This window comes from Mercurialis annua, linkage group LG2 (genome assembly GCF_937616625.2).
Source record: "Mercurialis annua linkage group LG2, ddMerAnnu1.2, whole genome shotgun sequence".
NCBI classification, from domain to species: domain Eukaryota; kingdom Viridiplantae; phylum Streptophyta; class Magnoliopsida; order Malpighiales; family Euphorbiaceae; genus Mercurialis; species Mercurialis annua.
The window spans coordinates 2,549,643-2,574,284 of NC_065571.1; the positions used below are offsets into that span (position 1 = coordinate 2,549,643).

Here is a 24,642-nt window from a genome sequence, read left to right on the forward strand (position 1 = left end):
AACATCATTAAAAACACTCGTTAATGGCGTACATGTCTCTCATAATCATATAGGAAAAAAGTTCAAATATAATTTTAATATTTAAAATATTTACCAAAAAGATGAGGGGGTAAGTGTCCCAAAAGTAAACTAAAAGGGTTAATTTGTTCGATTTTAAAATAATAAGGGTTTAATTGTTCAATTTTAAAAATACGAGGGCTTAATTGTGCCCAGATAAAATAAAAGAGTTGATATATACTTTTGAGAAAAACTCGAGGGCTTTTTTGTACCTTCTGTCTTTATAATTAAATTATCTTTTCAATTTTTTTTAGTCTCATCTCTCATTCTCTGAATCTTTTCAATTTTTTTTTTAATCAAAAATAACCTACTCTAATTGTTAGCGGAGATTAGCGAGAGTTAATGTTAAACATTTTTTAAATAGACACACTATCCGTGAGTGTTGAGAATCGAACCCTTAATCTCATATACATATCATTAGAGTTTGGCCAACTAAAAGTAAACCTTCAAGTGTAATCTTTTCAGTTTCATTTCCGTAATTTCACAAAATGGCGTTAAAATTTTATTTGAACAATTTTCAAATAATTTTTTTATAGAAAGCAAGCCACCACGTCATTAATTTGTTGAAAATGGAGCTGAAGTGACATGGGATAGTGACAAAGTGTTGCTAGAGAAATTTTTGTATGGACAGTCAACCACATTAGACTGAGCCAATCATTTCCAAACACATTGACATGTGATAGTATTTCTCTTTTGATAATGGTAGAGGAGGGAGCGTTTATAAAAAAAAAAAAAATTGAACACACGATCTATCAATTTATTTTTCGACTCTTGTATCATTTGAACTATTATTTAGTGGTATATGGGATAGTATATTTTAGAGTTTTTATTTGTTCTAATGTATTTTATGTTGTGATTTAAAGTTATTACGAGTAGATCTTTAAATCGGTTAAAAATTTATAGTGTTTGTTTGTGCTTTATATTCAAATAACTTAATAGTACGAATTGTTTTAGTTCGTTAATTTTTCTTTTCGTAATTGTTTGAGATCCATATTTGAAATCCTAAATAAATTTAAAAATAAATAAAGTTTCGGTGAAGTATTTAAAAAAATGAAGCAAATTTTAAAATGTAAATAATGCACGAGTTTTGTTCTTGGTTATTTTAAGTCATCAAAATTTCATCTTTAGAAATTCTATTATGTTGGTTTATTTTATATTAAATAGATTAAATGTTAGATTTATTGTACTACTTTGATCCTGTTTAGCATTTATTTACTAAAGTATACTATCTTAATACAATCTATAATTTAAAAAAAAAACAATAAGTTAATGGTGTTTACATTGCATGAATGATCTCTTCTTTCCCTACACGAAAGGTTGCAAATAGTACTCAACTTTGTTCTGATTCACACATTGTATGCCTCAACTCTTTTAAAATTCATGCTTGCTGCTGCTATACTATAAAAACAAGAAGAAAGGGTATTTCTGATAATAAAAAAAAGTATTAAATTTTTTAGAATATTATTGATGGAATTTTATAAACTTACATTGATTATTGTGTATTTATTGTTACTTAAACACACTCTAGTTATATGCACCAACCTCAAAGGTCCAAGCTTTTATGACAACTACAAGATTTTATGGGGCAACTCTTTGGCCAAAAGCCAAGCCAGAGATGTACAGATCTCACTTGATTACTCATCTGGTGAATTTTCTTTGTTTAATATTTTACGAATTAATATTTTATACGATTATTGAATTATAAATTTTAAATAAAACAATTACCGTCATTTCGTTTGTTATATTTTTATATCCACTCTTTTCTTTTTTTTACATAAAAAAGAAGTTAATATAGAAATTCGAGCTAAAAGTGCTTATGTGGCACCGCACACCTGAATTGATGTAATTTAAATATAAAAGACATGTAGTTCAATGACCGTAAAATATTTTAACTCAATATTTTACTTTTCATAATATGTATTGCAATCTGAAAATAATAATAATAATAATAATAATAATAATAAAATTTCATGATAATGTACAATAGGGGCAGCTTTTCAATCCAAGAGTACATATGGTTCAGGGTTTTTTCACCTTAACATTAAGCTACCTGGAGGCAATTCTGGTGGAGTTGTTACTGCTTTTTATGTAAGATTACATTTTTATACTTTGTGGTAATTTTAAAATTAAACAGGAATTCCTCTCCATATTTAAAATTAAATTTGCAAAAAACCGAAAAAAAAAATTAAATTTTCGTGTTGCAGTTATCTTCGGTATCAGGAAATCACCATGACGAGTTGGATTTGGAGTTCTTAGGGAACAATGATGGAAAACCTAAATACCTGCAAACTAATGTTATTACAAATGGGATTGGAAATAGAGAGCAAAGAATTAAATTATGGTTTGATCCTGCATCAAAATTTCATTCCTACAGAATTCTTTGGAATCGATTTCAAATTGTGTAAGCCAAATTCACATTTCTTGCATACTTTATATAACTCAATTGGTAACTTAGGGTTAAAATTTGTTGTAGTTACAGAACTATAGTGTTTTTATAAAACGGTTACTAACTTTTAAATTATTATATTTTGATAATTAAACTTTACTTTTACCAGCAATGGCATACCACTTCAATAAATTTCTACTTACGTCGTCTACGGAGATAGTAATTAAAATATAAGAATTTAAAAGTTGGTAACCGTTTAATAAAATGTTATAGTTTAATGACTGTAAAAAGAATTATCTCGATTTAAATTTATGATCGACTTACAGGTTTTACATCGATAATTACCCGATTCGAGTATTCAAGAACAAGCACAGATTAGGGGTGGGATTTCCATCGCAGCCTATGCAAGTGCTAGCAAGTGTATGGGATGGAGATAGCTGGGCAACAGACGGTGGCCGGACTAAGATAAATTGGAGCTATGCGCCATTTACAGCCGGTTTTCGAAGCTTCGGCATTAATGGATGCGCTGCTAAATCTGGTTCCAACATGAAGCATTGCAATTCTGATAAGTTTTGGTGGAACAGGCAAAAGTTTTGGCAATTAAATTCCAGTCAACAAAAAGTTTACGAATCCATTAAAAAAAAGTTTATGACATATGACTACTGTACTGATCGGAATAGGATCCCTAATACTCCCCCGGAATGCCCACAATGAGAAATGTTTCCGAAACGGATAAATGCAGTTTCGTGTGCCACAAGTATATGTTTTTGAAGCTTTAATTAAGCTTGTTGATTTTCAAAAGAATACTGGATAATAGCTTCAAGACCAAAATTTCGATCTCATTTTTTCATAAATTTCAAATCCGCACCCGTACATTTTTCTTTGCTATAGTTAGTCCGTGTACAACGCAATTTTATTTTTAATTGAATGCAAAGAGCATAAGAGTATATGCAATGTGTGATATCTAGCCTTTAAACACTAACTGTTTCTGAGTCACACATTGCGTGTCTTTAAAGTCATGCTTTATATACTGACTAGTTAACGTGAAGGTGAAGATATTTTTTTGAGAAGATGATGATTAATTTAAATAGCTAATTAAACATATTAAAAATGGCCAAAGGTATAAAAGAACACTTCAATTTATTCAGAAAAAAACACGAGCTCTTTTAGTTCTTTTTTTACCACTTAAGCCTTCGACATCTTTAAACGTTGTAGAATTCTTTTATATTTTTGAAGAGAGCACTTAAGCCCTTTTAGATTATTATTTTAACGCTCAACCGCTCACATTTTAGTTATTTATGTAGTTATTTTCAAGCATATGTATGGCTCGGGTTTCTTTCACCTCAGCATGAAGTTACTCAGGAGCAATTCTGGTGGAGTTGTTACAGCTTTCTATGTAAGATTAATACTCTGAAGCTTTCAAAAAAGAATTGTTCCTTAACTACCATGTCAAGGGAAAAAAATCAAATTACCATATTTGGACCGTCTTTGCAATTGTCCTGAGTCTCACAAAATCATCACGATGAGTTGGATTTTGAGTTCTTAGATAACAATGAAGGCAGACCTATATCCCTGCAGAGTAATGTAATTACAAATAGAGAACAACGAATTCGGTTATGGTTCGATCCTACATTCGATTATCATCGCTACCGAATTCTTTGGAGCCAATTTCAAATCGTGTAAGACAAACATCTCTTGACTTAAATTTGCACATGTTTTCTGTCAAGATCAGACCAACCTAAAGTTCCTTGATTGCAACTTTCTAGAGAATATAACATACATGAACTGACGAAAAACTTGCGTGTGCGCGCCCATTCATTACAGAAAACCGAGCATTTCCAAAGAAATGATAATGTAAAAAGATGAATTAGAATTTTTATCTGTACTCCATTTTGTAAAAACTAGATTGGTGTCTACAACTTCTATCAGACAAATGTAAGAATTAAAAGTTATTCTACGGCAAGGTGCTGCAATCGAAAAAAAACTATGCACCTTTGTGTGGATTCAAGTGATTCATTTACAAATAAGATGCTAAATGCCTACAAAAAGCTCATATCATGTTTCTAAAAATTCTGCAGACTGAATTGTCCTTGTAAGCTCCTTCAGATTAGCAAGTACATGGCGTGGCCCTAAACTCTTAACACCAATATAATTCAAAAGCTGCTCCAAATCCTACAATTGTCGTGGAAAAATCAGTCGATTTTCAGAGATAGGAGCAACGAAAACTAACAAAAACAAATTTTTCATAAGAAAACTGGTTATTTTAAGGCATCTGTAACTCCATGATAGTTACCTCCTCAACGCTCAAATTGGGTTATCATGTTCCCTGAACTCGTTCTTTTTATAGAATTTGGGAGTTAATTGGCCTAAGGGAGCTATGTCCTTAATTGATTGAAATGGATAAGTGGGAGTAAATTGGCCCTAATGCACAAGTTCAGGGACCACAATGACGTTTTGCTCATAAAATTAGTGAGCATACTTGATAAAAGCAAACATTTTGGTGCAGATTAGGATTATGAAAATAATAAAAGATGCAAACTTTAAAATGGAGAAATGAAGAAGCATATTTGAAAGTAAGTACCTTGTTTAACAAGAATACAGCATAAGCTGCTCGAGTTGTATCCTGACCTTCCAAAAAGAGGGGAAACTCAACAGTCTTCACATTAGCAGACGAAGACGCGGGCAATGATGAATCAGATGATGCAGAATCTATTGAAGGTGCATAATCATTAATATATGACCGAGAGCCACCTAAGCGCATGGGGTAACGCAAAGGAACTTTAAGATACGAAGCAATGAGCATAACAACCTGAAGGGAAAAAAAGTACGAATCACTTTCCTGTCAAGCTAGGCGTAACACCTAAATAATTTGCCTAATAGCTACGGTTAAGCATTAGTTCGGTTGAAAATTGGCCACAATTAGATAACCCGAATATGTCAACAATATATCCGACCTAATCCAATTTTCTGAGTTGAATTGGTTCGATTTGGTTTTGCACACAGCCCTTGCTAACAGCATGTGAGCTTCATGACATTGAAAAAAATAGATAAAGTTTTAAGGAAATAGAAGGGGAAGTAATGTAATGATGCATGCAATATGTTATTTATGATGGGCATAACGCATTTTTGGGTCCATGACTTGTTCTGGTTTTGACATTGGATCCCTCCATTTTAAGGTCAACATTGAGTTCTTACACTTTTAAATTTGTAAACATTGAGTTCCCCGTCACAAAAAGTGTTGACAATGTCAATTCAGATCAAAAAACAGACTTGGAAACTTAATTTCCAAAAAAATAATAATGAAAAAGTATAGTAAAAAGAATTGAAAAACAAAACTATCCTACTCGCACTAATGGCGCGTGCAGTGCACGCACTTCATTTTGTTGACGGAGGGACTTAATATCTACAAAATTAAAAGTGTAGGAAACCAATTTGAAAAAAATAATGTACGGATTTAATGCGAAAAAGTGGACAAGTGCAGGGATTCAAATATGCGTTTTGCCTTTATGATGAGGAAAGAGAAGAACCCCTACATGGGCAATATATCCGAGGGCAGTTGCAGTCTTCTGGATCTCCTTCTTATCAGTGAAAAAACTAATCTTTGTGAAAGGAAGCATTGTCAAATGCAGCCCTGAAATTGTCAAAGATCCTTGATTGGTAGGTTTAGATCCAGCAGAATTGCCTGGAGAAAATTAGAAACAATTACCAGAGTGTATAACCATTAAATTTAATACCATAAAAGATATACATGCTAAAAGATTATTTGTAGTCATGTTGACAAAGATTAACTTATTCTGAAGTTCCTCAACCAAATAATTACGGTAGAAGTAGCTAAAGAAGGAAAACATGATACAGAAATTCAATTACATATTCTAAGGAATGATTAATTACTAGCCCGCATGAAGATACGCAATAGCAATTAATAAATGCTGACGCTGTTTCATTTCAATCAACTTAGCAATGAAAAATACAATAATTTTGAAAAACTTCAGCATCACAACTAAGAGTAGAGCCTACCGCTTATATTTACAAGATTTATACAGTCCAAACAACTCAAATTGTTGGTAGATGCTTGAAACAACTAGCAAGGCCTAATAGCAGGGAATCCAAAACAGAAAGCAGTTCAACACATTGCTTGATAATAGACTTTGTTTTACATGTTAGCTTGAAACTTTGAGGTAAAACTTCCCATTAATTTTAAATCACTATTTTACCTGATTTACTAGTGCTTGGAAATGCTTCAAGTTCTTGATCTTCTGAAGGTCCAGCTGATATCTTAACAGGATAAAGCAATGAAATCTGTGCTACCATATATTGCTGTCTCACTCTTAGTTTCTTTTGCAAGTTTCTGAGACGACCATAACAACTCTCTCCAGAAACTGAGCTCTTCGATTCCTATAACATAGCACCATAATGTCTCATTCAGTATAACTACCATATACTTGAAAACTTTACCATGCTTTCAGCACATGGACGTTGACACATATACGAATCTATCATATGTATTACAATAACATAAAATCAACCCAGAACTCCAAATAAAAGGATTTGCTCCATGAATACGTATATACATTCACCGCAATTTTAGGAGGGATATGTTGAGTCAGTATAGCAATAGAGTGTGCAGGGTGCTGCCAGAGCCTAACACAACTGCAACTACGAGCCTTTAACTCCAAGATTATTACTTAAGTGTGACTGTGGTGGTAATGGTAGAATAGTCACAGTTTCTAAATGAAGTGCTACTTGTTCACCTTCGGTTAACAATGGCTTTCAAAGCACGCACTATTTTAAGTTAGTTGGCCTAAATTTATAGAATTTTGTCTTTAATTGATAAAAATAGCTAACTCTAATTTATCTGAACCCGACCCATAAGTTTAAGGACCAGGTTGACCCTTTGCTCAACATTTTTCAGAAGACAAAAGCATGAATTTGAAGCAAACATCTGTATTTTACCCTGTGAAATACATAACTGCTAAATTTTAGGCTGGTGCAGCAAACAAATGCCAAGTGACAACCCCAACAAAAGCTTAAATGCATAAGGGCAACTTCCAAAGGACATCAAATCTTCTGCTAGATATCTAATATGTTTAAAATTAAATCATTTCAGGGGCATTATCCAGTTAATAACAAAACTAAGGGATCAGATAAGCATGTCCTAGAAATACGACACTCTAACCTCATTTTCTCTTGAATAAAAAAGTAAATCTACTACTTGTGGCAGATCTCATTCAGGCAAAACAATAACACATTACAGTTAACATAAACAGTGAACACTCATGTCTATGCCATTGTTTACAAAATACAGCAATAAAGAATTTCCAACTACATTAACAGTTTAATAATAAAACGAGCAGTTATTACTCTTCAAATGCATTTTCGAAAAGTCCTTAATCTTTTACCTGAAGTTGCTTGTTAGATGCGGAAAGAGCAGTACCAGCAACCAACAGCGATCTAACTTCCACGCTGAGCCGCTCCTCTTCCTTTTCCGCATCCCCCTTCAAACCCTCAGTAAGCGCGAAAATCCTCTCCATTGCACATTTTCTAGCCTCCAACTTCTGCCGCATCTCCTCGAGCTCATTTAATCGACTAAGTGACTCCGCTTTGACCTGTCCACATTATTTCCGCCCGCTAATCCGCGGGTTAATCAATTAAGGCCCAATAAATTCATAAAATAAAATCAAAGGACAAAAATCAAACCCTACCTGAATTAAAGAATTGAGATTCTGCTTAAGAATTAATTTCTTCTGCTCAATTTCTTTCAAAGAAGTTGAAAGACTCCATAATCTCGCAGCTTCTTGTTCATAATCTTCCCATTGAATCAATTTCACTTTCTCTTGCTCCGATTCCATGATTGTTCTTGCTTTGGTCATGGCCTGACCTCATCGTAGCATTAAAAATGGGGAAATTTAGGTATCAGAGATCATTAGTACTATTTGATTTGGGGTTGAGGGTTTTGATTTTCTCGGGAAAATGTGTAATTTTCTTGGGAAAATTGGAAAGGAGAAGAAAATGGTGATTCTAGTTGTTGTTTTGGGAAATAGTAGTGTGGATGTAAGTTATTAACTGGTTGCACATAGTTGTCTGTGGTCGATTCCACATGTTATATGATGGTCAACGTTGTTTTTAGTTTGAACAGCGATTTAGTCCCTGAACTTATAGCTAATATATATATACCTCAAAATTAAGTTTTTGAAGCATTCGTGCCCGTTAAATTCATGTGATTTTTTGAGCTCTAGCAACCACCTGTCGATTTGCAAACTCAATTTAGATTTGTATTCCTACAGGTAGATTGCTATCCAAAATTCATAGAATTTGAGTTATACCTCATTAAATTGTCTTTTATTATTATTCCTTTTAGATTGGGATTTCTTTAATAGAAAAATTAAGGTGTTACTAAGGAAACAATTGGTAATTAAAAGTGTAATTTTAAAATTATTTTTTTGTTTTTAGGCAAAAAATACAAAACACTCCTATAAGTTATTCAAAAAGAGTGATAAGCCTTTTTAATTCTTTTTAGCTACTTAACCCTCGATGTTTTTAAATGGTTTAAATAAGCCAATGCTTGAAAACCAATATTATACTCATTTGCTGCAACTTTTCCTTCTTAAACAATTAAGAAGCTGGTTAATCAACAATTAAATACAAACAAAAAAACAAGAGCAAAACTACAGAACATAGCAAAGAAATGCAAATATTAAATGTCAAATTCAAGCAGCTGTCACAAAATTACAGAACCATATCAAAAATAACTCCCTCTGGAACTGTCTCCACCGTCTGTCCAGCACCCAATTCTGGGCACTGCAACTAGACATCGGACACAGAACAAAATTCATAATATAACCAATAACTAAATACTTCAAACTACTATAATAAAACCATAAAATTTTCTCAATACCATTAATATAACCGGTCGGCCGCACAATTCATTTACCTCCCTTCTTAGCAGCTGACTTGGTCACCTTGGCTCCACTTGGATCCTTCTTCTCGACACTCTTGATCACACCGACAGCAACAGTCTGTCGCATGTCCCTAACAGCAAATCGGCCCAATGGTGGGTACTCTGAGAATGTCTCGACCACCATGGGCTTAGTTGGAATCATCTTCACCATCCCGGCGTCCCCATTCTTCAAAAATTTAGGCTCCTTCTCGATCTCCTTACCAGATCGACGATCAATCTTGGTCAAGATCTCGGAAAACTTGACAGCAATGTGGGAGGTGTGGCAATCGAGAACAGGAGCGTATCCATTTCCGATCTGACCAGGGTGGTTCATGATAATAACCTGGGAAGTGAAGTTGGCAGCCTCTTTTGCAGGATCATCCTTAGAGTTTGATGCGACAAAACCTCTCTTAAGATCCTTGACTGCAACATTCTTCACGTTGAAACCGACATTGTCACCGGGTAGGGCCTCAAGGAGAGACTCATGATGCATCTCAACTGACTTAACTTCAGTTGTCAATCCAGTAGGCCCAAAGGTTACGACCACACCAGGCTTGATAACACCAGTTTCAACACGACCCACTGGGACAGTTCCAATGCCGCCAATCTTATAAACGTCCTGAAGTGGAAGACGAAGAGGCTTGTCTGAGGGCCTCTTTGGCTCGTTGATCATGTCAAGAGCTTCCAGGAGGGTTGGACCCTTGTACCAGTCAAGGTTAGTAGACCTCTCGATCATGTTGTCACCTTCAAACCCAGAGATGGGAACAAAAGCAATCTTGTCAGGATTATATCCGACCTTCTTGAGGTAGGAAGAGACTTCCTTAACAATTTCCTCATACCTGCTCTTAGAGTACTTGGGAGTAGTGGCATCCATCTGTGAAGCAAAAAACCACAAACATTACACCAATAACTCAGTCAACACATGAAGTAGTGATCAGTATATGTATGCTTTGAAGCTCAGAAAGTCTAGTGTTAGTGTTAAAGCTCAAACATATGCATATAGTTCCATCACAAAAGTTCGATTAGTATATGTATGCTTTGAAGCTCAAATTTGGAAAGTCTAGTGTTAGTGTTAAAGCTCAAACATATGCATATAGTTCCATCACAAAAGTTTGATTACTGGCCTAACAGTAAACCTGTACAAAATAGACAGTTATGGTTAATTTTAGAAAACCAATGCTTATTACTTAGTGCCAATATTATCCTAGAATAGAAGGAACCAATAAACAAGAAACAAATTGTTGCATAAATATGAATGGAAGACTGGACATATTAATTAGAAATTTAGAAACAAGAAATAAAACAAAAACACAAACAAATTTCACAAACACATCAATGATTACCTTGTTGCAGCAGCAAATCATTTGCTTGACACCAAGGGTGAAAGCAAGGAGAGCATGCTCACGTGTCTGACCATCCTTAGAAATACCAGCTTCAAAACCACCAGTAGTGGAATCAATAATAAGAACAGCACAATCCGCCTGTGAGGTACCAGTAATCATGTTCTTAATAAAGTCACGATGCCCCGGAGCATCAATAACAGTGCAATAGTACTTGGTGGTCTCAAATTTCCACAAGGCAATATCAATGGTAATACCACGTTCCCGCTCAGCCTTAAGCTTGTCGAGCACCCAAGCATATTTGAATGACCTCTTGTTCATCTCGGCAGCTTCCTTCTCAAACCTCTCGATCACACGCTTGTCGATACCTCCGAGCTTGTAGATAAGATGTCCGGTGGTGGTGGACTTGCCGGAATCGACATGTCCAATGACCACAATGCTGATATGAACCTTCTCCTTACCCATTATATAAATCTATTAAGAATATAAAATATGTCTCAGTTAATTACCTCAGATATAAACAACATAATCATAAATTGATCAAGCAAATCACTTAATAACACTAATATATGAAATTAAAATCTAATAACTGGCATAAATTAATCTAAATCAAAAACCTAAAAGATTAAACTGAACCAAACTGTAAGAAATGTGGACACAGAACATCGTATAATTACAGAGTGATTAAAAAACTAAATTAATTACCAGAAAAATACGAACACCGAGGCAGTCGCAGAGAATTTCAATAAACCCTAATGGCAGATAACAGTGAAAATGAGCAAGAGAAAGTATTGGAAGTTAGATGGATGCTTATATTTATAGCAGCAAAATGAATCGAGTTAGGGTTTCTAAAGAGGAGAAAGTGGTTTGAAATACTGAACCAGTTTTATCGGTATGCCACTGATTTACGGTTTAATCAGCTCAACCGATTCAATATTAGTTAAACAAGATAAATTAAAAAAAATTGAAAATTAAAATTGGAATTAAATTTAAATTAAGTACATACATGTAATTATAGATAACTAATAAATGGATAAAAATTAGATATAAATGAACCGCATTTTAATATTAAATTAATAAATATTGAATTGTTTTATTAATAATAATGGATTTATCCAATTTGTGATAAACAAAAAAATTATTTATCAAAAAGAAAAACAAAAAAATTATAGACAGAAGACTAGAAGTCGTACAATAAAAAAAATTCTTCCTTGACGTTCATAAATCGTGTTAATGGAATAATTATACAGAATATATTTATAAATAAAAAAAGATAAAATATGTTTTTTTTGTATTTAATAGGCAAAAGGTAAAAAAAAATCGTAGTTTTTACAAAAGTATAAATCGATCTTTTAATTTTTTTTGGGTATAAATAAGCCTCTTTATTTTCAAATAGAACAAACAACCCTTTCGTCCAACACCATTAGAAACGCTCGTGAATGTCTGACATGTCTCTCATAATCATATAGAAAAAAAGTTCAAAATAAATTTTAATGTTTAAAATATTTACATAAAATTTGAGGGGTAAGTGTTCAAAATGTAAAATAAAAGAGTTTATTTGTTCGATTTTAAAACAATGAGGGTTTAATTGTTTAATTTTCAAAACACGAGAATTTAATTATGCCCAAAAAAATAAAAGGGTTGATTTGTACTTTTAAAAAAAGTCGAGATTTTTTTTGTACATTCTGCCTATTTAATATATGCATCAAGTTGGCTTCTACATTTAAAAAGATGCTAAGACACGTTTAATATTTTCAAAAATAACTCAAATAAGTATGTTTTTAGAAAACCGTCAATAATTGTTTTTGTGGGATTTTATATAACGCCTTAAACTTGAGGTGGTTTTTCACTTCATGTTTTACTCCTCTTCTAAATATGTCCTTCATATATTAAAAATTACAAACAATGGGCTTAAACTATAAAAAAATTCTAAATTATTAAAAGAATCGTAAGAGAGTAAAAATGTTCAAATTTATTTTAGGATTGATAATAAATTGAAAATTTATAGGAGAATAAAAATATTTAACTCGATGATCTTTTATTTTATGATATTTCTAGTTTAAAGATATTATATTTTGACACGAATAGTTAAACGAGTCGTGTTTGATTAGAAAAATATGCAAATTTTTATATGGATGCACGATACGTTTGTGACACAGTTATACAAAATCCAGTCCTATTGCATAGAGTTTCAATGAAAACAACAAATGGCACAAAGCAACGGCTTTTTCAATACAACCTCGTTTTCGATACTGCTGCCCACCGCAAAAGTTTAGATTTTGAAATGTTTAGATAAGCATTTATTATATAAGATGTGTATATTTTTCTTATATAATGTACGTATATATAAATTTAAATATGCATTATCATATTTCTGATACACCTTGAATAAAATTATTTAATGTATATTCTAATGTACGATTTATATACATATGAAATTGACCGAATACATAACCTTTTGTTTTAAAAGATATTATGATCATGGGTTCTGCTCTGATTAGTGTAAGAAAATTATCCATTAAAATTTATTTACTATAAATCGCTCTCTGATAATATTTTTTGAAAAAATTTATTTATTTATTACAGTTTTATTCTGATTAGTGTAAGAAATTGTTCATTAAAATTTATTTATTACAATCATTTTCTATTTGAATATATATCATTCTGCATTCAATGAAATTTAACCTTTGACAACAAAAAAAGCCTAACCCAAGTAAATATTTTTACAAGTCCAAACCTTTTAATGCAAAAGAGTTGTGGCGATGGCTACTAAATTGCATCGGCAGTTATCAGGTTTAAAGTTCTAATCTCCTTTTTAAAACTTCATTAATGTCCATGCATTAAAAATGAAACAAGCACAAGTCTTAACAAATGAAGATTTCCAAACAATTGATGCAATAAAAGCATAATTTTTTCAATAATCAATCATAACACGTAACTGGTTTTCTAAATTATGGATCTACTAATGGATGTTTAGCAAAAAAGATAACTGTTTTTCTTTCTTTCTTCTTTATATTCACAGTTAACTTTTTCTTTTATGTTTATGGAAAAATCACATGGAATGACTAATCAAACTATGCCAAATTGAATTTGACCCTTTGTATTTAAAATTTAACAGAAACTTTAAATAGGATAAATTTTTCTAAATATTCTATTTCACATTATTAGTTAGAGATTAACAAGATATTGAATTGAGAAGAACAATGCTATGCTCCTACAATCAACTGCCGTCTTCTTATTCTTTTGCTTTTTCAGTTTGTTTGTTTGGTTAATAACCAAATCTAATTATTACTCTATGAAAAAAGTTCTTGTGATTATATAGACTTGTATGATGAAATTCATAAAATTGTGATTGAAGGCAATGGTAAATTGTTAGCTTGGCAAATTTTGAAGATTTGTTTGTTTGCATTTTGAAAATTATGTCTCAATTCCCTTTTATGGATGTGTATAAATCAGTCTAAATATTAAAAATAATATTAATTTATAAATTATAATTGCTAATATTTTCTTTATTTGTGTTTTTTGGTTTTTGAACATGTACTTTTAAAAAGGGTTCTTCCGGGCATTCATTATCTCCATCGACAATTGGTATAATACCTCTACTATCAGTTCCGAATTCTACAAAATCAAGATAATACTTATATTACTTTAATCGCTACTTACGGTAAGTAATTTCCATCTTTAAATTTTATTATTCTATATTGCTACCGTTCGTTTAACAAATTTTTACATATTGTTATTTTAATTTGTTAAACGAATGTGTATTTGGATGGCTCAATTAGTAGCCGCGAAGTCCATTTTTATTTTCTTGTTTAACAAAGGTTCATCATCTTCATGAGATAGCCTTTCTTCATATACATTTATATATTGTTATCTTCGGCGCAAAAAATAAAAACTTTTTGGCACAAGCATTTTTTTGTTGTTGTGAAAAGGACTTATAACAAAACTACTGCCAGCCCACAGCCCACAGGCAATGTAAGGCCCAATGTGGGTAGCAACTAGACCGGTCAAAGTTTGTGGACCTCTCAATTGTCACCATCGAGCCCAGAGATGGATACATACTGGATCTCCTCTGGATCCAGTCTTAAAACTTACATATCCATTTTTAAAAATAATTAACAGTAAAAGAAGTATTCATTCCCTCCCACAAATACATAAATTTTTTGTATTTTAGGTACTTTAAAATAAAATTTATGTTTTTAGCTATACTATAAATGCTTTTATTAAGTTTTTGATAAAAAAAACAATTTTATTTATTTTTATAGCTATTAGCAATTAAACTTTATTAATATTAACAAACTTTTTAATTCTAATCAATGAAAATAGTTTTAACATGTATAAATTAATATATTTCTATAAGGACTATAATTTTTATAGTATTATATAAAAATATGTAGCATTAATGATATGTTAAATCTACATATAAGTTAAAAGTTATTAACAAAATTATATTTATGGGACAAGGAAATTTCTCCTTATTTCCATTTAGATCATGTATCATAAGTCAAAATAAATTGTATTGCAATACAAAAACGACTTAAGTAACAATTTATTTCCTCACATTGTAAATAATGGGCAATTAATATACGAATTAACTTTATAAATCAATCCCACGGTTGATGGTTATGGTCAATTAACCCAGTTTTGATAATATGTCTCTTCAATTTATAAGCTAATTGCCCTGCCCCTCTCAATTAGCAATTTGCCCCCTCAAATTATAAGCTAATTTGTAAAAACGGGGTTAATCGATCACAACCACTAATTTGAAAGTAGATTTGTTAACAAAAATAATTTATATGCTAATTGTCAATTGCTTATAAGTTGAGGGAGCAAATGTTTTTTTAAATTAAAAAATTAATAGGAAAAATTTAAAATTAAATATGTTTGTATCATCATGAATCTAACTTTTTTATAATGTGGTTTAACATGCGTAGTTTCACAAAATAATATGTAAAAACATTTGCTAATTACTTTTACATGTTCTGCTGCGTCAATCCGAGTTAATACATTACTAATTGTATAATTGTTATGATTTTTTTTTAAAATAAATTATTTATGTGTAATTTATTTAACTAAATGTATCATAATTTACACATACCCGTTAGAATAACAATGTTACATTGGTTGTATATAATTTTTTTTAATTAGTACATATATTAAATAATATCTTGTTGGTGTCATTTAAAAAATTAAGCTAAACGTGATATGTTGGTATGACTTATATTCAATTTATTTATAATAAATGAATCGTATTTGTGTAATTTATAATTGATACATTGAATTAATACATATAATTCATTTAACTTTTATATTGTATTCATATTAATACAATTAACAAAAGAAATTACATTTGTATGAATATATGATAGTAATTATATTAAAATTGGACGATACGACAAAAATATGATTCGATAAAACAAGTCTAACATCTTTTAAGAATCATGTGACTTTTCTTAAGAGCTTCAACACTCTTCCACAACTTAAAATTTGCTAGTACTACCATAATTAGGATGAAACGAGTTGAGACAACCGCTCTATTTTAATGTTGAAATATTCGAGATCGATAAATATCGAATAATAATTTTTAAAAAGGTTGAATAATCTAAACAAATTAAGCGAAATAATATTATATTTTTAAAAGTTAAATTATATAAATTCAATGTAAATAATAACCCAACGATGTGCTATATTTTAACCACAAAGAATATCATAACTACCAAAAAAAATACTAATCTCATTTTAGATAAAATGTTTTAGTTTCACCACTACTAACACGTGATTAGTAGTAGAGAAGACAATTGTTATCCATGGGCCATATCATGTTTGTTATACAGGCCACATAATTAAGCACCTTTTATTCTGCAAAATTATGCGACTTTTATAGTCAAAATATGTCAATTTTCTTGCGATTTAAGCATTTAATTTTCAAATGATAAGCATTTTTCGTGGAAGTCTTATCATCATTTTGACCAAAATATTATTGCGACGAGGTTCACGTTTCCATTACACCCAAATTTTTGACTTCACGTAGAAAATAATGAATGAAATAATTCAGCATGGTTAATTACGAGAAATTAAAAAGTGATTAGCAGATTGTTTGCATTCTCACAATTTTACCAAAAAATGACTCATATGAATATGATTTTAGACGAATTTTGTTTTTTGTTTTTTTTTGTTATCAGTGTCTGAATTTTTTTAAATCTTCTAATTCCATATCTGAGTTTTTAAATGTACTAGTGTTCCAACATTTTAAAACTGTGTACAATAATACACTTGTATATAAAACTAAACTATCAAACTATATTACTATATTCGCAAATTTAAAAATTATTATTGGTCTTATTAATAGTTTGATGATAAAAATTTACTAAAAACACTATTTTAATATATTTTTTAAAAGTTAAAATTAAAAATTCAGACATTAAAATGGAAAATTTAAAAAATTTCAGATCACGGTCTTCTTTTCTTTTCTGTTATAATTTATATAGTGCATCAAAAAATATCCACATATAATTTTTTATAGTAGAAGATGCACGCAGTGTTCTGGATGGATTTCAACAATGGAACATTATTTTTAAGCATTTTATATTTAGATTATTTCCCATTTGAGCGAATTAAATTTTTTACGAAAGATGATATTTTTAACTATAAATTTTAAGTTAATGTACATTTACGTAGATGTATATATTTAAACTCGCAATTTCATTTAAGCTAAAAAGACGCATTACCAGGTCACTTTGATGGACCTCGTGGAATCAGCAAATTCCTTATTGATTGATGAATTATGACATAATATTCAATTCTGCGTTTGCGTGCACCGAAATCCACATTTTCTTCACTTTGTTGTCGACTATAGTTAATTTTCAATATGGCTACCAATAATAATTAGCTCTTATTAATTTTATTTTTCAATTTTAAAAAGTCAAATTAGCGTAACTTTTGGTGGGAAGTGATATACATGCATGCTGTTGCATATTCATCAAATAGAAACACATAAATTTACGGCTTAATTATTTGAAAAATTGCCTTTTTTATTTATTTTTTCTCATATGGTCTCATTTTTCAGAATTATTGATTATACCATTTTCAATTATTATTATTTATTCAAGTGGAGAGGAAAAAGATTTAACATATTTTTTATATTGCGTCATATTTAAAAAAAATTATAAAAAGAATACAAATTGGAACAATATGAAACAATATAAATGACATATTTAATTTGTTTTCATTTCAATTTGAATAAATAGATATAATTGGAATTGTAAATTAAAAAATAAAATAAAATTGAAAATTCTAAAAATAAACTACAAAAAAATATAATATTTTCAGGTGATTAAATTATGATAAAACCTGTCCTAAATATTTCACCATGGAGAAATTTTCATCGAACTTTTTTTTATTGATAAGAGACAATTAAAAGTGCATTATGTAAAGATGTTGGTGTGAGATTAATTGGGTATGTCTTTTAAGAAAAAAAAAACATTTTGGTTGGTAAAAACTATTCAAAAATAACGAATCTTTTAAGTTGCTATAAAAATTCTAGAATTTTCAAAAAGAAAGAAGCAAAAACCCTTTATTATTCCTTGAAAATTTCAACTTTCTTAACTGTCTTATCCCAAATAATATTTATTTTCATAATTCCTGTCAAAAAAATTTGGTACATTGTCGGGGTTCAGCCAATTAATTAAAGCCATATATATCTGAGATAAAATTTGAATATTTCATGATTCTATTGAGTATTCCTTGGAGACATATGCCAAATTAGGTATCACACTCACTTCTTTTTGTTGTCTATTTTGTCCCACCAATATCTTATTTTAAGATCATGTTTAGCAGACGTTTGACTGAGATGCAAAAAATATTATTCATCACAAAATAAATTAATCTATACTATTTGATAAAAAAAATTAATATTTCGAAAAATTAATTACTGAGAAAGTTAGTATGAAAAAAATCAATATTTTTATTACTTGATTATTCAATATTTTTTTGAAAAACTGTATTCTATTTTTAATTAATTTAAATTTAAAAATAATATTATCCTCAATAACTAAATTAGCTAATTAAATGTAGGGATATAATTATATTTTAACTAATTTAACTAGGAAAGTAGAACTTACCTAGATCTTATTAGGGAAGTCAACCCCTCGACTTCCCGGAAAGTAAATTGATAAAAATGAACTAAGTAAAAAAATGTTATTTTTATTTATCCAAAAAAAAATGTTATTTTTCGGAAAATTTTAGTGAACTTACCTCCAACCAAGTGAGGCCTAAATATCATTCCGGGAAAAAATACTAATAAAACTATACAATATAAAATTTATTTAAATCCCAAATATTATCACCAACTTGAAACTCCTCAAAATTATTTTTTGCATATTGAGCCTGCAAAGGTTCTAGAGAAAGAACTTGCTAATTTATAACATCTTATAGGAAATAAAGTAACAAATTTTAATGACGATACAAATTGGTTCTATGATTGAGAAGTAGGGATCAAATGTATGTATTATATATCTAAAGAATGCACAATTAGTGAATTTAGCTTTTTTTTTTATCAGAGATAAACCTATTCTAGGGTTAGTTATTAGCGGGGATTAGCTGGAATTAGTATGCATTTTTAAAAATTAAAACAGGCAAACCACGGCCTGAGTGAAAGTCGGGGTTCGAACCCCCGACCTCGCAGTACACTTATAAAGACCTGGGCATTAGTGTTTAGAATTTACATATAACAATACGTATTGATAAACTCTTGAGTTGTTTGTTTCAAAATATTTAAGCCCTTAAATTTTAACTTGGTTCCTATTTTTTAGAACAATTAAACAAATATACTCTTCAGATAAACTATGTTACTGAAAATTAACTTCATTAACATTTATTTTCAAAATAAATACTTCATCAAACTCCACTGACGTTAAGTGTTTATTTATATTTTATACCATCTTTTAAGACTATAAGGGCTCAAATGCATCTCTAAATATCATAAGGACTTTAATATTTTTCAATGACAAATAAAAGGACATATCAGTATCTTCTGCCTAATAAATATTGTTGGGTTTGTTTTGTTAAATCACAAAAAAAGAATCAATTTTATTGCTAACATATTGTTGGATTTGGATATATATAAGGCATGGATGATGGGTTGCTTTTCATGACACTAGTCAATTTTTGTTGGTGAAGTCATATTTTCTTTTTATTTTTCTCAATTATTTTAATCTTAGTTTTGTTTAATACTTAATTATAACTTTCTATTAAATATATAATTGATTTTAATTCCTTTACCACTAGGAAGGCTCCTTTTCTGTTTCTTTAATTTTCTTGTTTTTGGTTTTGGTAGCTCCAATTATTACTTGGCTGGGATAATTATATATCATATATGCAAAGAAAATTACATATTTAGAAAATTTACGGGGTTCTCTTTATACATTGCACAAAATTAATGTAGCTTATTGAATGATTGAAAACTATTTTAATTCAACTATAATGGATAATTGATTCTGACAATTATTAAATTTTATTTTTTCTATTTAGTTTCTTTTATCACCAAATTTCAATTATTTATTATTTTACTTTTTTCTAATCAAAAATATTTAGGTGGTAACCGGATTTTGACATTGTGGCCGCCGAATTTTGTTATTTTTGTCTTGAAAACTTATCATAAATCTATAATCTTATTTTAGGAGAGTGTTAGGCCAAATTATGTATACAATATAATTTTGGCTACCATTTAAATATTTTTTGCCAAAAAAAAATAAAATGAAAAATATAAAAATCCAGTGACAGAAAAAAAGTTTGATAGATGAATTAAAAAAAAAAATGTAATGACCCTCACGATCAACAACCCCAACTATATTATATATAGTTTGCCAAAAAAACTTATTTATTATTATTGTATTATTCTCAGACAAAAAAGATAGTATTCTTCACCAAATTATTAAAAATATGAGAATATTTTAAGTAGACTCAGTTCAATACGTCATCTGTGAACTAAATCAATTATATTATATTATAATAATACAATATTAAAATGATAGTAATATATGATAATATCACCATTAATAATGATATAGCCACCATTTTAATGATGTGTTATAATATGACTGTTATCCATGGATAACGTGGTGGACATAGTATATTTAAGAATTTATCCGAAAATATATACATTCAAGTCGTTAGCAACACCCAACTTAAGTATTAAAATAATTATTTAACCGCTAAAAAATATCTGATCGTTTTGATTTTTTTTTCTTTATAGCAATCTTTTAAAAAACGTCAATTTTGATCTAATTTTGTTAAATACATTATAATTATAGTTAATTACTCACTTTTTAAAAAAAATGTTAAAATCATTTAATCCACATGATTGGTATGAAGTGTTAAAATAGTCCTTCTTAAATTAAAAATTTTGATTTCAAATTCTGATTGTGGTTATCGTTAAAAATATTTGGAGAGAGATTTATATATCGTCCAGAAATATTTTATTTGGCTACATCCAGATTAATCGGGATAGTATCCAACCCAATAAAAAGAAATATTATAATATTATATATTTGAAAAATTTAAATAGCAACCAATCATTTTCAATATTTATTTGAGAAAATACTATAAATCAGAAGTCTTGTGGATATATATGCCATCCAAAGGAGAAAAGGAGAGGGGAACAAAACAAAAAATAAAAGGAAGTGAAGAAAGCAAAGTTTTTGAGTCCTTAAGTAGGAAGAAATTAATTCATATAAAGTTGGAGAAAATGGCACTTTTAACAAATGGTCTTAAATGTCACAAATATATACACACAAAATTAAAGTTTACCTAATTTGCTTTAAATTTTATAAATTTGATTTAAAACATGGTTGTGGATTATATCAAACATGATGGCTATGTGGATCTCATATTACTAAGTTGAGAGCAAAAACAAAGAAATAAATCATTATTAATCATCTAAAATGACCTTTAAATTATATATGTTTCTCAACTTTTTTCAACTTCCATCAGCTATCTTAAACTCATTATATGTTTCTCTTTTTATTCTATTGGTAAGCATTAAGTTGTTGGAAATGGATGTTTTCTGAATTTTATAATTTTCTACTTTCTTTTATCCACTGAATTATGTGGATAAGAGATTTTGTTTTCTAATATATTTTATAGCATGTGCCATATATATAACAATTGTATATGTATAGATATGACTGAATATTGGTATAAATATTAATAAATAGTTTAACTATTCTAGTCTGTTAATTTTATAAATTTTAATAATTTTAGTCAAACAACAAATAAAATCGAAAGATATAAAGGAAAAAAAATAAAACTTAGTTTTTTTATTTTTATCTTTTTCCTATGGTAATGATCCATAATTGAAGAAAACTAATATTATTTAAAAAAATATTTATCCGAGTTTATGAAAAAAAGTGATAAAAGGTTGATCCAAATATAAAATAATTATTATAAAAATAACTTAAAATATGAAATATGAAATATTATTTTAACTAATTAAACTATTCATATTTTTATTTATTTATTGAATATAAGTGTCATTACTTGCAAATTGACGCGCCTATCAACATTTAAAAAATATATATGTCAATTTGTTCATCACTGTAGATATATGTACAAATTTTATTTTACCTAAAATAAATTAGTGGTATCCAAAATTTATAAAGGTAATATCGTAAGAATATGATATAAAAAAAATTAAAAAAACTAGCTATATAATATTTCATATAAAAATAATCAAACGTGATTTGAATAATTTATAATATTTAAAATTCAACTATTAAAATAATATGGACAAATTATATTACCTCAATAATTTTAAGTTTAAATTTGCACAAGTCACAAAATTTGAGGTTATTAAAGAACAAGAATTTATGGATTTTAAATTTTAATTAAGGGTTATTATTATATGGAGTAATCTCCGATGTAAGTACAATCTACCAAATGTGACAACCGTCAACGCACATCCCAACTTTTTATGTTTTAGCATAAATATTCTAATCTTTTTATTTTGTGACATTTATAGTTTAAATGTAGGATAGGATGTTGTTTTTGGTCATTTAAAAAGACTAAAACAACATTATTATTTATGGAAAATAACGTATAAACTCGCCGGACTATAAAATGAATTTTTTTAAAAAAATTGAAATATGAGGCGAGACGTCTGTTAAATTGTGTTTAAATTAAAAAAACGCCATAGGTATAAATATTTTATAAAAATAACCCCTTAAATTATTTTTATTTGATTTTCCACCACAGCAGCTAAATATAATGACCATATCCATTATGATCTTCATACAAAAATTTTGACCACAATTCTAAGTTGGTCACGTGTGATTAAGAAGGCCATATATATCCATCAGAATTTAGATATTTTAACCTTTATACTGCAAAAAAATCCAAAGATGATTTATTTTTGCAGTATAACTAAATTTACCGCAGATCTGGAATAGTAAATTATAGTACATAAAATTAGATATCGAATCTATAAATATATATGAATCAGGCAGGCCAAATATGGGGGGAGTAATCCCTTGCTTTGATAGCTACTACACACCCACATGTAGTTTCGTACAAAACCTACTTCAAGTTGCACTACAAGGTGCATATAAATTACGATGTATAAAGTTCGACAAGTGGCATTAGTTGTTCGCGATAAAAATAAAATTAGAATAAATTATGGTTGATTTGTAAGTCGTAACACTTGAACTGAATACTCTTTAAATAAAGTTGAATTTTAGCTTTTGGTTTAACGGTAAACATTTGATCCAACTCCACTCACACGTATGAGTGAATTTTATAATTAATAAAAGTGGAATGACTATAATATAACTTCATAAAGAATGTGGTTTAAATTTGAAATTAATAATTATTGTGAGATTAGTCGCAGCGGAATAGCAGACACAAAATTTACGTGGTTCGCCAATAATTACTCCACGGGTAAAGAAATGAGTTCTTATTCACTAATAGATGAATAGTACAAAAAAACGGTAGAGAATTCTCAAATGTCCAAACTCAACGACAAATTCAAATAATGCTGTGAAAGTCATGTCTTGTCTATGAAGTTCAAAACAGATCAAAGAAATAAAAAATTTAAATCCTGATAGGATAAAAATTACTTTTCCTACACAACAAAAATATATAATTAATATCCAACATGATAACTTGCGAATTGGGGGTCTTAGATGCAACGATGTCTTCGAGATTGTACCTGAAAGGCATAACGCAACCGTAAGAAGGGCGCCAGAAGGGGATTCCGGCAAACCTCTCAATAAGAATTTAATTGAGAGAAATAATAAAAAGTGAAAAGGAGTTAAGAGTTGAGAGAAAAGAAAATTAACCTTTTTACCTATTTTTTTTTTAGCCTTTTATATTGTTCATTTGTTTCTCTTTGTCTGGGCCGACAGGTCTGACATAGTTCTCTTTGTCTGTGCAGGGACTGCAGAGAATGTCAGAGTACTTTTTGTTCAGCTGTCTCATGATTATCAGAGTGGTTATATATGTTCGGTAAATCCGAGATGTGATCAGTTGAGTATTCTGATCGGTTTTGTACGAGGATGGCTTTGCCATGGTTTCTTTTACTTTGGTTGCTTTGTCTAAGTTGGCTTGTTTTGACTTATTTGATCGTTGGTTGGGTTGTGTCTTTCTCGATAAAGTATTCTTGGTAGGTTAAAGTGCTTTTTATTGAGATCGGTTCATTTGTCTTATAATCACAACACATGTTAGAATAAGTTAAAGTTCCAAACTAATTAAAATTTTAAGAATAAAATTGCATTTTCCTAAATTTATTCAAAATTTTGTGTACGAGATATATCTGAACCTAATTAATACTAGTCTGCAAAAAAGACGAGAAATTGTGTATTTATTCTCTAAATTTTAGTGGAGAAAATATTTCAGAACATCATTCTTGAATTTCCTTCCACGTAGATTTG

At 29.5% G+C, this 24,642-nt stretch overlaps 3 protein-coding genes across 4 annotated transcripts; 1 reads left to right on the plus strand and 2 right to left on the minus strand.

Annotated features, from left to right (window-relative positions):
- The first annotated feature begins 1,487 nt into the window (after positions 1-1,487).
- Positions 1,488-3,274, plus strand: LOC126667185 (xyloglucan endotransglucosylase/hydrolase protein 2-like). Its single transcript, XM_050360143.2, has 4 exons — positions 1,488-1,702; positions 2,045-2,145; positions 2,262-2,458; positions 2,770-3,274. The coding sequence occupies exons 1-4, from the start codon at positions 1,525-1,527 to the stop codon at positions 3,155-3,157; spliced, it is 864 nt and encodes a 287-aa protein (XP_050216100.1). The 5' UTR covers positions 1,488-1,524; the 3' UTR covers positions 3,158-3,274.
- LOC126667184 (vacuolar protein sorting 38) lies at positions 2,262-8,527 on the minus strand. Of its 2 annotated transcripts, none has more exons than XM_050360141.2 (6): positions 8,146-8,527; positions 7,843-8,049; positions 6,658-6,838; positions 5,977-6,125; positions 5,025-5,252; positions 2,262-4,615 (listed from the first exon to the last, which is right to left on the minus strand). In XM_050360141.2, the coding sequence occupies exons 1-6, from the start codon at positions 8,311-8,313 to the stop codon at positions 4,499-4,501; spliced, it is 1,050 nt and encodes a 349-aa protein (XP_050216098.1). In that variant the 5' UTR covers positions 8,314-8,527; the 3' UTR covers positions 2,262-4,498. The 2 variants fall into 2 exon arrangements, with proteins under 2 accessions (XP_050216098.1, XP_050216099.1); XM_050360142.2 differs by having other exon boundaries at positions 7,843-8,071; positions 8,146-8,271.
- A 591-nt stretch (positions 8,528-9,118) lies between these two features.
- On the minus strand, positions 9,119-11,613 carry LOC126667183 (elongation factor 1-alpha-like). The gene is made up of 3 exons (XM_050360139.2): positions 11,426-11,613; positions 10,724-11,194; positions 9,119-10,254 (listed from the first exon to the last, which is right to left on the minus strand). The coding sequence occupies exons 2-3, from the start codon at positions 11,183-11,185 to the stop codon at positions 9,367-9,369; spliced, it is 1,350 nt and encodes a 449-aa protein (XP_050216096.1). The 5' UTR covers positions 11,186-11,194; positions 11,426-11,613; the 3' UTR covers positions 9,119-9,366.
- Positions 11,614-24,642: the final 13,029 nt, after the last annotated feature.